The sequence below is a fragment of the Pezoporus flaviventris genome, unplaced genomic scaffold (assembly GCF_033815535.1).
Source record: "Pezoporus flaviventris isolate CSIRO_AGI_PZ_B2104156 unplaced genomic scaffold, CSIRO_AGI_Pfla_v1 ptg000120l, whole genome shotgun sequence".
In the NCBI taxonomy this organism is placed as follows: domain Eukaryota; kingdom Metazoa; phylum Chordata; class Aves; order Psittaciformes; family Psittacidae; genus Pezoporus; species Pezoporus flaviventris.
Window position 1 is genome coordinate 121,928 of NW_026892668.1, and position 17,395 is coordinate 139,322.

Here is a 17,395-nt window from a genome sequence, read left to right on the forward strand (position 1 = left end):
CTGGGCAGCTCCTTCAGACACTCACATGGATGGCTGCAGAGAAGTTAGAGAAACCTTTGTAAGGTAAACAGGTCGTTTGGGTGACCTGTTTGCTTTTAGCACATTTTCTATTTACTACCAGCTTTTTAAATTTGATGCTCTTAAATCCCCCCTAGTGATTGCAGATGTCTGAAAAAACACATCCTGTGTGCTCCACTTCAAAGGATGCTTCACTCACGCTGAGAAGCACAGGCAAGTAGAAAACCCTTCCAGGCCTGCCCAGAGAACAGCCGTAGGTAGGAAGAGATTTCTCAGGTGTGCTCTGGGTGTCCTGCGCCAAAATCTCCCCTCTGTCACCCTCAGGACTGCATGTAGGTGGGACCTGGTTGAGACTCGATCATGAGATGCAGCTCTCTATCCTGGGTGGGGAAGACCCTCTTCCATCCTTAAAGGTGGTCCCCTAGCCAGGATACAGGTAGTTGAGCTCCTGGGTAGAAATGTGTAGCCTTTTCTCCTGAATTTATTCGTAATTTCTGTACTTGTGCCATTTCTCTGTTTACGTGTTTCTGTGCAATGAGATACTCCTCTGAGGATTCCTTCATACAAAGTTGCTGCTTCCAACATTAGATTAATTTGCACAGATTTTTGCCTGGAATCTGTTCCCAATTCCCAGCTCTCAACAGCTGCTAGCTGCTGTCAGCCTCCTCTTTTTTTTTCCTCCTGTTCCTGACCATTGCAGCCTCACTGTTCAGCAAACTCTCTGGTGCAGTATTTCTCATGTTGGGGATTGCAAGACTGTGGAGCTGCTTAACTGAAAATGCTTAAACTGACATTAATGCTGCTTGGTAGGATGTACTGGTTGGTATTTTCTTGAATGAAGATTTGGAAATGGTTCTTAGGCTATCATAAAAACTTCTGTACTAAGAGCAATACTGAGGGACTAGAAAATGCTGATTTAGAATCATAGAATAGTTTGGGTTGGAAAGGATGTTAAGATCATCTAGTTCCAACCCACCTGCCATGGGCAGGGACACCTCACACTAAACCATGTCACCCAAGGCTCTGTCCAACCTGACCTTGAACACTGCCAGGGATGGAGCATTCACAACTTCCCTGGGTAACCCATTGCAGTGCCTCACCACCCTAACAGGAAAGAACTTCTTCCTTATATCCAATCTAAACTTCCTCTGTTTAAGTTTTAACCTGTTACCCCTTGTCGTATCACTACAGTCCCTAATAAAGAGTCCATCGCCAGCACCCTATAGGCCCCCTTCAGATACTGGAAAGCTGCTATGAGGTCTCCATGCAGCCTTCTCTTCTCCAGGCTGAACAGCCCCAACTTTCTCAGCCTGTCTTCATACAGGAGGTGCTCCAGGCCCCTGATCATCCTTGTGGCCCTCCTCTGGACTTGTTCCAACAGTTCCATGCCCTTTTTGTGTTGAGGACACCAGAACTACACACAATACTCCAGGTGAGGTCTCACGAGAGCAGAGCAGAGGGTCAGGATCACCTCCTTCCACCTGCTGGTCATGCTCCTTTTGATGCAGCCCAGGATATGGTTGGCTTTCTGGGCTGCAAGCACACACTGCTGGCTCATATTAAGTTTCTCATCAACCAACACCCCCAAGTCCTTCTCTGCAGGGCTGTTCTGAATCTCTTCTCTGCCCAACCTGTAGCTGTGGTAACTACAGATGGGAAAAGACGGGAGCAACTCCCCCTCCCCGTCTGCCGGCCCTGTCTTTTCTAAAGTGCCTGTAACCTTCCATTCCAACACTCCAGTCATAGGAGCCATCCCCCCATGTTTCTGTGATACCTATTATATCATATCCCCATGGACATGCACACATCTCTAATTCTTCTTGTTTATTCCCCATACTATGAGCGTTTGTATAGAGTCATCTGAGCCTAGCTCCAAATGAAGCTGGATCATTGGCTGGAGCAGCTGGAATATCTCTACATTGCTCTGAGCATTTATTTTAGGTGCTGGCAACTGACTGGGAGTGCTGGGATGGAATGATGCCCCCCCTCCCCCAACATATCTCGTTTAAAGCTTTCTTGACTAGCCTGGCAAGCCTCCTACCAAAACCACTATTCCCCTTGTCAGACCAGCTCCACCAGCCTCCAGTAGACCTGGCCTCCCAAACTGAGTCCCAAATTTTTCAAAGGCTTGTTGTTGCTCAGGGCCCCATTTGAAGTCATTCTTCTTCTGGGTCACATGATAGAGAGGGCTTACAATCAGAGTATAATTTGGTATGTATATTATCCAAAAACTCACAACACCGAAGAAAGCTTGTGTTTCTTTCTTATTAGTTGGTAGAGACATTGCTGTTATCTTGTTGATCACATCTGTGGGGATCTGGCAACATCCATCTTGCCATTTTATTCCCCAAAAATGAATCTCCTATTCAGGTCCCTTGACTTTATTCTGTTCTAAGGCAAAACCAGCCTTCAGCATGATTTGGAATATTTTCCTCCCTTTCTCAAAAACTGCTTCCACTGTATTGCCCCACATGATAATGTCATCAATGTATTGTAGGTGTTCTGGAGCTTGGCCTCTGTTCCAGTGTAGTCTGGATCAGTCCATGACAGATGGTAGGGCTGTGTTTCCACCCCTGGGGCAGTTGGTTGCAAGTGTACTGGATGCCCCTCCAAGTAAAAGCTACCTGCGGCCTGCACTCTGCTGCCAAAGGAATTAAGAATAATGCATTGGCAATGCTTTTCAATCTCTGACAGTTCATTATATGGTGGGGCCTCTCCTGCAACAGTCTATGCCAAGGATGCATGGAGCCTCTGGACCAGTCACAATGGAGGGCTTATGCTGCTCCTTCTCAGTTAGGCTGATTTCAGCCTCCAGCACAGTCAACTCTTGGGATCCTCCTGTCACTCCAGAAATATAATTGGGTTCCACCCTTTGATACTTTGATGGCATTACGGTACACTGTGCACTGGTATCTACTAGAGCCTTATACTCCTGTGGGACTGATGTGCCAGGCCATCTGATCCACAGAGTCCAGAAAACCCGATTGTCCCCTACCTCCACCTGGCTGGAGGCAGGGCCCCTCTAATAGTGATTATAAGATTCTCCACTTATGGCTTGTAGAAAGGGATTATTATTCCTTATCACAGGAGCTGAAGCAAGATCAGCTCTTCCACTCCACCTGGGAAACTGCTCACCAGATACTGGAGCAGCAACTTTCATGGGAGGTTCGTCCTTGACCTTTGTTCTCCAATTCACACATCTGTTCCTCCAGAACCGAGGTAGGTTTTCCATCCAACTTTCTCATGTCTTCTCCGTGATCCCACAGATAAAACCATAGGGTGGCCCGTGGTGTGTACCTCCTGTATCTTCTCTCTCAAGCAGTATGGCACCTTCTGTTAATAGCTGAGACACAGTTTGGTACACGTGGAGAGCTGGATAGATCAGATAGATCGTTTCTCAATTGTTTGAACTCCTAAGACAGTTTTTCCACAGCTGAAATGACGGAAGGGGTGAGATTGTCTTCAAACTCTTGGAGTTGATAAGTCACTTCATCCACAGTTGGTGGTCATTCCAGGTCATTGATGCCAATGAGGGGGTATATGATGATGGTGCACTCTGTGTATGTTTCCAGCACATGGCTTGTGTACATTTGACTTCATCTGGATCTACAGATGCATTCCTGGCATCCGGCCTACAATAGATCATCTCTAGAATGGCTGATTCCCTCAGGGACTGGATGCTTCTCCCTGTTGTGGTCTACTTGGCTGAGAGACTCATAGCATTGTCCTTGTAGAGAAACCTTTTCTTCACAGCTGCCAAGAGGTGCTTCCAAAGGCTGAATGCCCATTTCTCTTCTTCAATGGCTTTGTCAATTCCTCCTTCCCTAGCAAGTGATCCCAGCTGCTTGGCTTCCCTACCTTCTAGTTCATGATCATCAGCCCTAGCATCAGAGCAATCAGATGACGATGTGCTCCCCTGGAATATGGATGAAATCTTTTCACATATTCCTCATCTCGGTCAAGGTCTGGAGGGATGGGGAGGGATGGGGAGGAAAATCAAAAGAATATAACTCCCATGGGTTGACATAAGAACAGTCCAGTAACTAAGGTATAACACAAAACTACTACTGCTACCACCAATAATAATAATGATAAGGGAAATAACAAGGGGAGAGAATACAATTCCTCACCATCAGCTGACCGATACCCAGCCCAACCCGAGCTGCAATCTGGGCCTTCTAGGCAACTCCCCCCAATTTATATACTGGGCATGAGGTGCTGTGGTATGGAATACCCCTTTGGCTAGTTTGGGTCAGGTGTCCTGTCTCTGCTTCCTCCCAGCTTCTTATGCCATTCCTCACTGGCAGAGTATAAGACTGAAAAAGTCCTTGACTGGAGTAAACATTACATAGCAACAGCTAAAAACATCGGTGTTATCAGTGTTGTTCCCAGGCTTAAAGTCAAAAACACAGCACTGTACCAGCTACTAAGAAGGAGAAAAATGAATGCTATGGCTGAACCCAGGACATTCACTTATGACTCAGATTTCATCAGTGCAGCCCTCAGCCCCAGGGACCAGTGGATCATGCAGTGAGTGAGTGAAGGACATAGGCAAATCCTGGCATGAGCACCGGTCACCAGTGAAGCTATAGAACCATAGAATCATAGAATAGTTAGGGTTGGAAAGGACCTTAATATCATTTAATTCCAACCCCCCCTACCATGGGCAGGGCTGCCTCACACCAGCCCATGTCACTCAAGGCTTTGTCCAACCTGACCTTGAAAGCTACCAGGGACGGAGCATTCACCTCTTCCCTGGGCAACTCATTCCAGTGCCGCACCACCCTTACACTAAAGAACTTCTTCCTTATATCTAACCTGAACTTCCCCTGTTTGTTTGAACCTCATACCTATTGTCCTATCACTACAATCCTTGATGAAGAGTCCCTGTCCAGCATCCTTGTAGGCCCCCTTCAGATATTGGAAGTCTGCTATGAGGCCACTATGACCCAGTCCCATCCTGCAGCCTTCTCTGTATGTACATAGGGGAGCACTCCTGGGATTCAGGGGGCTATTTTTACTTTCCCTTTGCAGTGGGAGCTAAAAAGCTCTTTCTTTTGAGAAGCTTCAAACATTGACTGGATATGGCTGATCCTTCCATCAGCTAGTATAGTGCTACCAGATGAATAAATCTTGCATGCATCTGTAATTACTGCTTAGCTTGTAGCTAAGCAATGCAGTGCCATTGATCTGCAGAACTCATCAAAATCCATATAGGAATGTATGAAATCATATTGGATGTAGAAGAAAAGTACATAACATCATCCATTTTCATCCTTCTTTCTTCATAAGGAAAAAAAAAAAGAAAGCATTTCTTGATCTCTGTTCATATACTTGGGTTAACTTACTTACAATTTAATCATCAATTGTAACACCATTTTAAAGGCTGATCTTTATGTAGGAAATAGATTTATTTCTTATAATAGGCCAGTAAATTTCTACCACCCTTACTTGATTTGCTCCTACTAAAATCCCTAATAAAAGCATGGAAAAATATTGCTTAAGGATTATAAAACTCAGTATGGAAAGGTCTGGTGGTTAAAGCTCCTGACTGCGATTTAGGGAACCCAAAGTGACTTCCAAGTGCCACCACAGCCTTCCCATCATGTCCTCAGGCAAGTCGTCTATCCCCTTAATACTTCTATTCCTCCTAAAACAAGTGTGATTAATAGCATTTTCCCACTCCGGTGGGAGGTTGGGAGGACACATCAATCATGCTCAGCAAGAGTTGAGGTGCTCCAGCAGCAGATAGTGCAGAAACATGGGTTGGGCAAGGGCGATGTTTGTCTAACCAGCCATCTGCTCCAGATGCTCTCCTCCCCTTCTGCAGCCAAGAGGAAGCTCAGCAAAAGCAGTTACTGGCAACAAAGTCCACAATATTTGAAGAACTGATGTTTTTCAGACCTAACACTGCTCTGGGCCAGCTCCATGCTCCCACTGTAAGTGAAGTGCTCCTGGGTCTGTCCATACTTCTCCCACCAAGCAGACTGGGACTTCTGGTTTGCCTGCCAGACTTACTGCAGCACCTTGGCCTGCAGATAGCTCCCAAGAGATGTGGTCACTGGCAGGTCCATGGGCAGACAACAGAGGCTGCTTCTGGCAGTGATGTGTCCCCAGGACACAGGGGAAGGTCTCTGCACAGTCTCAAGTACATGGACAGTGGCTGTCCCCAGCTCTCATGGAGGAACACGCCTTGGGGGTGGTGTCCTCAGCTCATCTCCTGCAAAGCCACATGTTGTGGTTTAAGCCCAGCCAGTAACTCAGAACCACGCAGCTGCTTGCTCACTCCCCCCCCCTTCTTCCCCCACCAATCCCAGAGGGATGGGGAGCAGAACTGAAAGAATGTAAATCCCACAGGTTAAGAACAGTCCAGTAACTAAGGTACCATACAAAGCTACTATTACTACCACCAATAATAATAATGATAAGGGAAATAACAAGGGGAGAGAATATAAAACTAAAAGGGGAAAACAGTAAACATAAGTGATGCACAATACAATTGCTCACCACCCACAGACTGATACCCAGCCCAACCTGAGCAGCGATCTGGGTCTTGTGGGTAACTCCCTCCAGTTTATATACTGGACATGACATGCTGTGGTATGGAATATGCTTTTGGCTAGTTTGTGTCATGTGTCCTGTCTCTCCTTCCTCCCAGCTTCCCATGCCCCTCCTCACTGGCAGAGCATGAGACTGAATAGTCCTTGATCAGAGTAAGCATTACTTAGCAACAACTAAAAACATTGATGTGTTATCAGCATTGTTCTCAAGCTAAAGTTGAAAACACAGCACTGCAACACCTACTAAGAAGGAGAAAAACAACTGTTACAGATGAACCCAGGACACCACACCAGCTCTGCAGCCAAGCTGTCCTGTACAGAGTATCCCAAACTGATTTTATCATGCATACATCCTTGATGCATCTTCAGCTGAACACAGGGATAGGCCCACTTCTGCAGAGCCCTGGGAACAAGCCAAGCTGTTGTCTGGTGGGCTGCAGGAGCATAACCCTCCAGGGGTGGTTGTGTGGTGACAGGGACTACAGTTACAGACCTCTCTGAGGTTGCTCATGCCCATAGAAAAGGGAGAAAGGAAAAGTGGGTGGTCAGCAGTATGTCTCACCAGCACAGCCTGGCCCAGGTGACAGCATTCCCTAGTGGGAACAATCCAACTAATTTGATATATGACAAACAGATCTCCTCCTAACAATGATTCGGCTGAATATTTTCTAAAGGGATGGGAAACTTCATTTTCCCTTACGCGTCTTCTGCTTCTGGATCCAGCCTGGACTGAAACCAAAATACTGCAATACCACAAAGAAAGCTGTTCTTCTCTTCTCTGAAGAAGCCTCAGCCTGACAGGTGCTGAGAAGGACCAGAAAGCCGATTTGCATAGCACAGGTTTTACATTCCCAAGAGATCCATCTATGTCTGGGATAACGAAGACATTTCTAGCATGCAGCCACAGGTAAAACTTCCAGGTTTTGCTTTTGCTAGCTGTGTGTCACATCTGTCCACGACAGAGCACTGGCTGATTTTGGTACCCATGGTTTCTGGCAGGGATGCTTAAAAGGGATTTGAAAACTTGCTAATAGGTCAGGAAAATGGATAGATGGGAAGATCCAGAAACACGATTGCCACTCCATTACTAGTGACCTGTCTTCCTCAGCACAGTGAGTGGATAAATAGGGCCCCTGATTGAAGTCAACTCCCACCCCATTACACGTAATTGTGCTGTCATCCAGCTACGGGCATCCTCTAGCAACTTGATTTGAGAATACAGATCTCATTAACTAATGCTTTCCTTTGTAGCATTAGACCTGAATCCCTTCCCAGTGCTATCCCTGCTGCAGACAGACACCTAGCACTACAAAAACACTGCAGCTCTCTTTTTTTTCCTTCCAGCTTAGAAATGGCGATGTTAAGATGCTAATGCTACTTCCCCTAATGCTACAAGTGTGTAAATAGATGTCCTGGCCCTTCGTGCACACCCTGATGAATCTCTATGGCCAGTGGCTGATCAAAAGGTTAAAGTCCATGGGGCTGGTTTCATCTGTGGTGTCTACTTTCCAGGGTTAGAGTAATTCTGAGTAACTAGCTCATGAGATGGCCTTGGGGCCGAATCGAACCAGCTGCCATAGGATATGAGGAGCGCTGGGGTGGGCCAGCCTTGGGGTGAGCCCAGTGTGCTCACTGCGGCGCCATGGTGAGCTGGGACTGTTGACATCTCTCCCATTTGGGCTGAGTGGAGTCTGAGTCCTCTAATCAGGCTTCCTTCCCAGAACAAGCCCTTCATTATCCCAAACTCCCCATAGCTTATTTTTAGCCCCTCCTTTTCTTTCTTGCTTTCTTTTTTTCTTTTACAGTATAGAAAGCTATCAGCTCCACTGTCAGCAGGTTTCTAACAGCACTAATAGCAGTCCTGGAGTTGTATACCTTCATAGAAATGGATGGTTGACCCTCATTGAGACTACCATGAACAGACAAAAAGCAGACCCAGTCAACTGAAAGAATATAAGTCATTGAGAAATACATGGAGAATGGTGGAGAAGACTAAACATGAGGAAAAGACTAGACATGAGGAAAGAGATAAAGAGGGGAGTTAACAGAAAAGGTGTTGGAGCTGGGGTGCCCAGCAGCTGGGCTGGAGGCATTGACATGGGAGTGATTCCAAGGCACTGGACTCGCACAGCTTATCTCACCTGAAGCCTGGACAGTATTGGGGATACTGAGTATTCCTCTGTTGCTGCACTGGTTAAGCACTGGGAAGCAATGCCCTTACCCAGATAGATGTTAGAAGCTCCTCAGCCAAGGTTCCTATGGAGATATCCCATCTGAGTCTGGAAGCTGGGTGCTGTCAGGGAAGAGAGGGTGGATGTGATGGATCCTTCTCAGCTGTCCTCCCTCTATTGCTATCATCCTGCCCCATTGAGAGGCTGACAGGCTGCATCAGTTCCCCCAAACCTCTGATTTCCCAGAGTAACTCAGGTGGAGACAGGCATCACCTCCATGGACAAAAGGGAGGTGAGGCTTTCCAAGCCTCAGAGCCAGGTTGTATGCAGCTAATTTGTTGTTAGGCAGCCAAGGGGAATGCCACGTGGAAGAGCTGTAGGCTGTGCATGCCATGAGACTGAGAACCCCTTGATATCCTAGCGCATGGCCTGGGGTTCAAAGGATGCTGCTGTTCACAAGCACATCATTGCAGGTTGAAGGCAGCAATTCCAGTAACAAACTCCTCTATCACTGTGCTGTTGTGGTGCCGAATCCTTTGACCAGTTTGCAGTCGATTTCTTCATTTGCTGCACTCCCAGCATTAAAGGAGGATCTCAAAGGCAAGAATAATTAATAGGGAATGTTAAATTGAAGAGAGCTGAATGATAGGAAAATGCAGAAAATGAAGATGGAGAAAATGAGGACAGAGAGCCTGGATCTCTGAATAACAGCACTGCAGAGCTGCCTTGGTCTGCAGGGACATGTGAAGAAATACAGTTGCCTCTTAAATAACAGGAGTTGACACCAGTTATGAATAGATGAGTGATCATGGCTTCAGCATCACAGCGGAGGATCTGATTTCAAATGAAGCCACATTCATCCATCCAGGGCCCATCATAAGTCTATTAAAGGAGAATTTGTCACAAAACCACAATGGCTTTAAATGCTTGAAACAAAAATAAGCCCATTTAGCTTAAATACTTTTCTCTGGGTGATGTGATTCTTGCAATTCTTTAGCAAAAATTAATGATAAATGTGATGGGCAGCCAAAATACGTGATGGGAGCAGAGTGAGGTTTGATTTTCACCTTAGCATAGAGTTTGGTTGTCTGTGTTTCCCGGCTAGCAGGGTAGGCATGAAAGCCACTGGCAATGAGTTTTCTTGAGTAGAAGATTGCACGGCCCCAGCACACCAGGCATCCAGCTCCAGAGCCCTGGCTCAGAGCATTCCCTCCAGGACACAAATGGGAAGTTTTTTCCTGCTTTCTGATGCACCAGGGAAAGCATCTCCAGCAGCAAAACAGGTCATCACCTTCAGGCCAAGCTTTGGCAAGGAACAGGGGGAAGTGTGCTTGCTGCCATGTTGGTGTGATTGGGTAACTAACTCATCAGGACTAGAGCCACACTGTGTTAAAAACACACCTCGGTGTGTCACCTCCTGTCCTGTTGTCCCTTTGGGTGACGTACACACTGACAGGAGCACAGAGTTCGAAGGGCAAGACCACTGCTCATGCACAGACCTGCTTTATTATGTTCACAGTATGCTGAAAGCCTCTCATGTGCATTAGATTTATGCTCCTGGGGCTAGAAGTAGGCATTTAGGCCCTGTAATGCACATCAAACCCCCTCCAAGAGGAACTGGAGTGTCTGTGTGCAGCTCGATGGTGATGAGTAAGACTTTACTGTGTGGTGCAGCTTTGTGTTTATAATTCATATTAAATTATAATCCAAATTCCTCTTTTCTTTATAAATTATATTTATCTGGGCTGAGTTGTTTTGAAAAATTGTCTTGGGAAAAAAAATTGGATTGTGGTCATACGTGCACAGTTGTTGGGTTCCTCTACAAAAGCATTTCATGCTGAAAGACAGGACTTTCTACCCAAAGTTTCAGTGTATGGAGGCATTGCCAATGTTCATAGAACTTAATCCTAGAGCAGAATAAGGGTATATTTTTTAAAAATATCCAAGTGTGTTAGAAAGCTAAATCTCCCCTCTAGTCCTCCCTGAAAAAACAATTTATACTCCCAGATTGCTACCATCTATTCAGGCTCCTGGATTTTGTCCAAGTGCTGCATCTCCTGCAGTCCCAGCCCTATGCTGGGTTTCGAACTGAAGCAGTGACTCAATCAGGCAGATTCATCTGCCTTCATCTGAGTTGACTGAAGGCAAGGCATCTTCCCAAAGCAAGCTGCCAAGTCTCCCTCTCTTCCCAGCAGAGAGACAGTCATCTCCCAAAGGTAACTCAACCTGTCTATTCTGGGAGCAAGACCTATATGCTTCAACCTCTTACCTAAATAAACCCTTGCAGAAAAGCGTATGTGTACAGAATCCAGCAGAATGGACAGATTAGGACCTTCATCCATCAGGGAATAAAAATAACAAGTAATATTACAGCTGTGCATTTTCATAGATTGCAATCAGGGCTCACAACACATGCACACTTAATTTCCTGCTTTCAGTTCACTATTGGATTTTATGCATAGGTTAGCGGGTTTTGTTTTTTGTAAGGATAGGATTTACAACAATACATTAAGCCATAAAAAATGAGATTGAAAAAGATTAATAGGAAGCAGAAGTATTCATCTGAGATTAACAAAGATTAATGTGTGTCTTATTTTTATCTGTTTTCTTTTCACTTTTTCTCTTAGTTACCTAGACAGCTTAGATCGAATCGGAGCTGCAGACTATCAGCCCACAGAGCAGGATATACTCCGAACCAGGGTCAAAACAACTGGCATTGTAGAAACCCACTTCACATTTAAAAACCTCCATTTCAGGTTAGTCTAAAACTGCACAGTAAATTTTCAGTGCATCTATTTGTCACAGAGTTTCCCCATGGTTCCCAAAGGAGAAGTTGTTAAACTGCTGGTTAATGCATGGATGGCTCCCACTGCAGAAGGCACAGTGTTTTGGAGGGTCAACACTATGATCCTTTCTTGAAAATCACTGCCTTTAAGCTCATGCAATCTTAAGCTCATGGTAGCTTCTTCTAACCCAAATGGCACCTCTTTGTTGGGAGATATAAGACAAGATTGACCCCCTCAAGTCTGATCAAGCCTCGTAAAAATATTTGGCCAAATCTTTTCTCTAAAGTGGGTCAGTCACATGCTTTGTATTGACCTTCATGATGCCAGCCAGTAGAGAGAAGAGGGCAGAAAGGCAGAAAGCCACTCACAAACAGTATTCAGAGCATATAAAGCTCAAGAGCATGCAGTCTCCACCTCTGCAGACCATTTGGGACACAGCACACTGCTGAGGTTCTCCCACAGATCCCCACATCCTTTGCTGTAATTGCTCCTCCTGGTCCTCCTTGGATACCAAGCCAGTGGTGAAAGACCTGTTGCTTTGTGTTTGGAGCCATCCAGGGACAGTATGCTCCATCCCTGGCAGTGTTCAAGGCTGGATTGGACAGGGCTTGGAGCAACCTGGTCTAGGGGAAGGTATCTCTGCCTGTGGCAGGGGGTTGGAACTAGATGATCTTAAGGTCCATTCTATGATTCTATGAAATTCCAGGAATGCTAAAGTTTCCTTGTAACTAAGAAAGAGCAGGCACTGATGGTCCTCTCCTGTGCCATAGGCTCTTTGATGTTGGGGGCCAGCGGTCAGAACGCAAGAAGTGGATTCACTGCTTTGAGGACGTCACAGCGATCATTTTCTGTGTCGCGCTGAGTGGCTATGACCAGGTGCTCCATGAAGATGAAACCACGGTGAGTCTAACCAGGTCTTGAAGGCCTAAACACTTCTTTATGGAATACTGCATAGCCAGCAACTACTCAGAGATCACTGAATGCTCACTGGGGTGCTGAAGTAATGTGCGTTTGTCAGTCACTCCCCCTTGAAACTGAAATCCTGGGGAGATGTGTCCTTCTCCACACTCTTCAAAACCAAGTCTGCATGCCCAGGTAATGATTCCTTGCACTGGTAAAGTTGAGTGCTTTATCTCTCCTTTCTAGCTGACCTGTGTGTTTTCAAAAGGTGTTAACAGGACCCTGTACCCAGAAAAAGGAGATACAGGTGGGCTCTTAAAACAAATGTTCAGGAAGCAGTTGCATCATGGTGCAGAGGTGCAGGACGGCCATGCACACCCAAGACAGGCTTGGGCTAGGAATATAACCTATTTCTTCAGGCTACAGAGTGAGACTGGAGCTGTTTGATTCCTCAGGCAATTTGATCTAGGAGAGCTTTTATAACTTCCCACTGTGACATTAGGCTCAAAATACCATCTGGAAATAAAGCTAGCAAGGACCCGTGTGCTCCCTGGTATTAGAGTGTAATTAATACAAGTGAATTAAATACACAGAAAGGATGTAAGAAGACTCATTAGTGTATTTTGGCCATTCACTTAGTGTTGCATGTTTTGGGGACTAATGATGACTGTGGCAAGCACCTAGTTGCCTTCATCTAACTAAAAAGGAATTGGAGGCCATACTCAGACTTGTTAATGATTTTATCTATGCCCAGTCTGTGGCAGCATGGAGGGCTCACTCCTGCCTGTCTCTCTGGGACTCTTTGTTCTCCTGCTGCTGAAGATGTCAGGCTTGCAGAAAGCTGTTGATGAGGAAGGAATCGAGGGAAAGATTGCTGTTAGGTATCAGTTGCCTTGTTCCAAAAAGGCTGGGGGAGGGGGAGGCTGTGGTTTCTAGGCTCTTTGAGCCAGGTTTATGAGCTCTAGTAAACTGATGAAGTCACCTGGTTGTTTGGGTTGTATTGGTAGGTATAATTTGGGCTGTGACACCCAAATGGTGAAGCCAAAAGTAGCCTTTAATACTGGTCACCTTTGGGTGCCAGAGCTGTGATTCAAAGCCACAGAACACAAGATGGAAGGGCCTGAATGCCAATGCCATTTTTAAATATCAACCTGAACTCAGCTCCTCTGAGGTGGAGGTTACAGCATCTCTCCTGGGGAAGCTGAGTTCTGCTGGTGACTGTTTGTCACCCAGCACCCCTCTGATGACAGGCAGGGTGCCAGCTCAGACTCCCCCCTGAAGTGCCCTGCTGCAGAAAACTGGGATTTATACATCTCCAAATTTCCTTTTGCACCAGGAAAGCAGACTTGCACTGCTTTGGCACAGCACTGACATTTGCTTGCTATTTCAATCCCTTTTCACAAAGCTTTTCTAGGCATGCTGAGCAACAGGAGGGCAGAGGCAGCTGCTGTTCACTTACTTACACAGTCAGCACAAACAGGAAAAAGATTCAGCATCAGCACCACTGCACCTGCAGGACGCACCTACCTAACCCAGATAAACAACCCTGAGCAAGTCCAATCCAAACAGGAAAAATGATGGGGTTGGATCTTATCTGCCCTATTATATCCCCAGCACAGGTGGAAAACCCCCAGGCTCTGGCCCTCTCCCAGCTGAACCCCTAAGCATTCTGTCTCCCCCCTGCTAACACGGTTCCTCTCCTGAGCAATTCCATGGACTATGTCTTTGCATAACAAAGCTATTCTGTCTCATTTGTGACATACCTTCATGTTTTGTAAACTGAGGTTACAGGAAGAAAAGCCTCAGACCTGTAATCTGGGAGGAGAAAGGGACAGCAATCATAATCAGTAAAACTGGAGAAGACAATTAACAAAGGTAGATTTGCATTGTTCCTTCTAACTGGAATTCCTAATGGAATTTTAAAAAAGACAGCAATGGCATGGGTCCTATCACAGGAACTGGGACTATCCTCTTTGGTTTTTTCCTCACAAATTCAAAGGAGTTGTGGCAAGAGAGGGAGATGTTCATGCTACACATTTATGCCTCTGAAACTGAGCTGTTTAGGTCATCCACATCTAGCCAAGACATGCAAGTATTGTTCGTGTCCCCATTGCTGAGCATGGGATAGGTTGAAGGTGCTGTGATAGTGACCCTTGGTCTGTTGGTTAATATTTCATTGCATGAACTGGTTAGTGTGCTCTCTTCACTGTCAATGAGCAAGGAAAATTAAATTATAGCACTTAGAAATTGCCTTAGGAGTGACAAAGCCAGTGAAAGTGGTTTGGGCATCTTAGGCAATATAAGCAGGAGGGTGGATATAGAGTTTCTGTGCTTAGGATAGCCATCAATGAATGCCCTTATAGTTCACGTGCTAGTTAGCACTTAATCACCAAGGAGAACAAAAAAGATTCAATCAACTGTGTGTGGCACAAATAACCAAGTCTCCTCCCATGTTCTGGTGAAAAAAAGATGGGTTTTATGAGTGTGTTTCTGCCTGGGCAGAGTCTTCACTGCAGCATCCTTTCTCCCTCACGCTCAGCAGAAAGCTATCTGACCTTCACATCAGTGATGGGAACACAATTGTGCAGTGACATCTGAACTCGGTGATAAGCAATTCTTGTTCTGCACAGGAAAAGTTAACTGGGCTTTTAATAGTTAGTCCTCTGTAATGTGGCTGGTGGGGCTGCTTTCCTTTGGGGATATTTGTAGGAGTAAGGATTTAAAATACTGATTTTGAAATAGGAAATGACATTAAGAAGCCAGTGTTTCAAGAGCCCTTCCCTTAATGATAGACCCAACATAAAGTAGGGAAAAGTAGCATAATGGGCCCAAAAGCAGGTGAAATAATTTATATCACTTCATATAAAACTATGAGAAGTGTAATTTTTAATGCCTCCTAGCAGAGCAGGCATATCTACCCCATCACAGCAGCATGGGTGCTCCTGAGAGGGGCCCTGGGGAAGCTTTAGGTGACTAAAAGGGTCTTTCACTCTGGATTTATTAGTAGGAGGGGTATTATTTGAGGGTTTCTCACTTCTCCTTTAGCAGCAGCCTGTCCTTTTGCATGCGGTACTCAGAGACTTTTTCCCTATCCTTGCTCTCAGCCAGGGTCTGCTTGAGCTGTTGGAGGTCTCCTATAAACACCTATAGAAGGAATCAAATGTCACCTGTGGTGCTTCCCAGCAGTTGGGAAGTGGGCTGTGCAGCCTGGTGCAGGGCTGGTGGGGTGCAGTGTAGTAAGTACAGTGACCTCCAGGATGATGGCTGCTGCACATGAGCTATGCTTTAACCCATGAGCAGTGATCATGTGTTTCTCCATGCTTCTATTTTAAATCAGAAAGTGTGATAAAAATGTGATTTAAAATGTTCTGTGAGGGACCCTGATTAAAAAAGTTAATTGCATTTGCTGTCTGTTCCACTGATCGCCCTTCACTTTTTTCTCTCTTCCCAAAGGCTTTGAGTAGCCAAAGATCTCTTGTACAAAACTTTTGCATGTTCCTACATGGTTACAATTCTGACACCACAAGTAGAAAAGAGCAGCATTGCTCTGAGGCTCTCACACCAGCCAGTACAAAATGGGTTAGCAAAAACCAACACACAGACATGGGATGATCCAGATAAGCAGCATCTTGCAACTAAGAACAAATAAGTAACTGCATTTTTCTATTTGTACGTGATCACATCTTCTCTGTGTGTCAGTGGGGAGATGCTTGGTCATTTCAAGCCTGGTAGCAAAGCATGTGGTGTATGGTACAGCAAATTGCGCGTGACCTGTTTCGCTCTGGGTCAGATCAGATGTTTCCTTCAACCACAGAGACACATTTACCTAACGCATTCAGCAGCAGCTAAAGTATATCAATGAAAAGTAAAGTGTTAATCAATACAGTTCTGGGCTCAACCATACTGCCAGCGCAGGCGTGAAACAGAGTGGGAGAGGGGTGAAAACCACTGTCTGTCTCCTGCATCATCCCGAATTTCCAAACCCAGTGAGGGGAAACATGCTCCACCCACCCCAAAAAAACCTCCAGCAACAAGGCCGTGCCACCCTGTCCTCTCCAGCATCTCTCTGATGGTTGATGTAACCAGTCTCATATGTGCATTAGTGGGTTTGGGGAGTGCTGTCCAAAGGAGATGACACTGGGAAAAGCTGAGGAGCCCGTCTGGTCTGTACCATGCTTTGCTTTTGATAACCCCCTGACTCTTGGGTGTGCTTCGTCCTCACCATGCCTGCTCTCTCCACTCCCTGGCTCCCGGCTGAGAGATGGCCACGTGACCGGCATGCGTGCTCCGGCGTCGGCCTTGCGCACCCAACATCACCAGCCTCGGCACCTTCACAGCCTTTCCTCAGCCGTCTGACCTTATCTAGCCAAACAAAGGCCAAAAAATGAGCATTTGAGAGACCAACCAAATTGGCAGGTATGAAACTTGTCTTGAACTGAGAAAAAACAGCAAAAATAAAAGAAAAACAGAGAGTTGAAAGCAACAGGGAACATGACACTTGGTTGACTTTGCCGTGAGCTCTTTCCACCACCATAAAACGATATGGCAGACTTTGCAACTCTCTAACTGGTCTGTTTTTTCTGTTCCTTATCTCTCTTCCATTTCCTGTGTCTTTTTTTGCATGACCTATAACTAAAAAGCTGACTTCTCGCTGTGTATGCAGTTGAATGTGTGGCTCTTCTGCTGGTGAGTAGCTGATGTTCTTGTAGAGGCATGAGTTAGCATCAGTGGTAGCTGCCTGACTTCTAGTCTGGTTGTTCTTAAATGCCCTATGTGATGTTTTTCCTTTTTATACTATTTCTTCTTCCTTTTTCACTTTTTTTGCTCTCGCTGAGACACTTTCTGTTGAGCCATCTTCCAAGAGAACTAAAAAAGATGGAAAAAGTAAAAAGCACAAAAACACTAAACAAAATAACAAAACCTGGCAAAGGTCACGGCAAGGTCATTTCCAAAATTATGT

General features: G+C 45.7%; 1 protein-coding gene across 1 annotated transcript in view; it reads left to right on the forward strand.

Moving 5' to 3' along the window:
• The window catches only part of LOC133282370 (guanine nucleotide-binding protein G(o) subunit alpha-like), a 124,427-nt gene that overhangs the window by 91,139 nt on the left and 15,893 nt on the right, over positions 1 to 17,395 (forward strand). The window contains exons 3-4 of the mRNA XM_061478388.1: positions 11,377 to 11,505; positions 12,306 to 12,435. Coding sequence (XP_061334372.1) covers positions 11,377 to 11,505; positions 12,306 to 12,435 — 259 coding nt within the window. The remainder of the gene's footprint in view (positions 1 to 11,376; positions 11,506 to 12,305; positions 12,436 to 17,395) is intronic.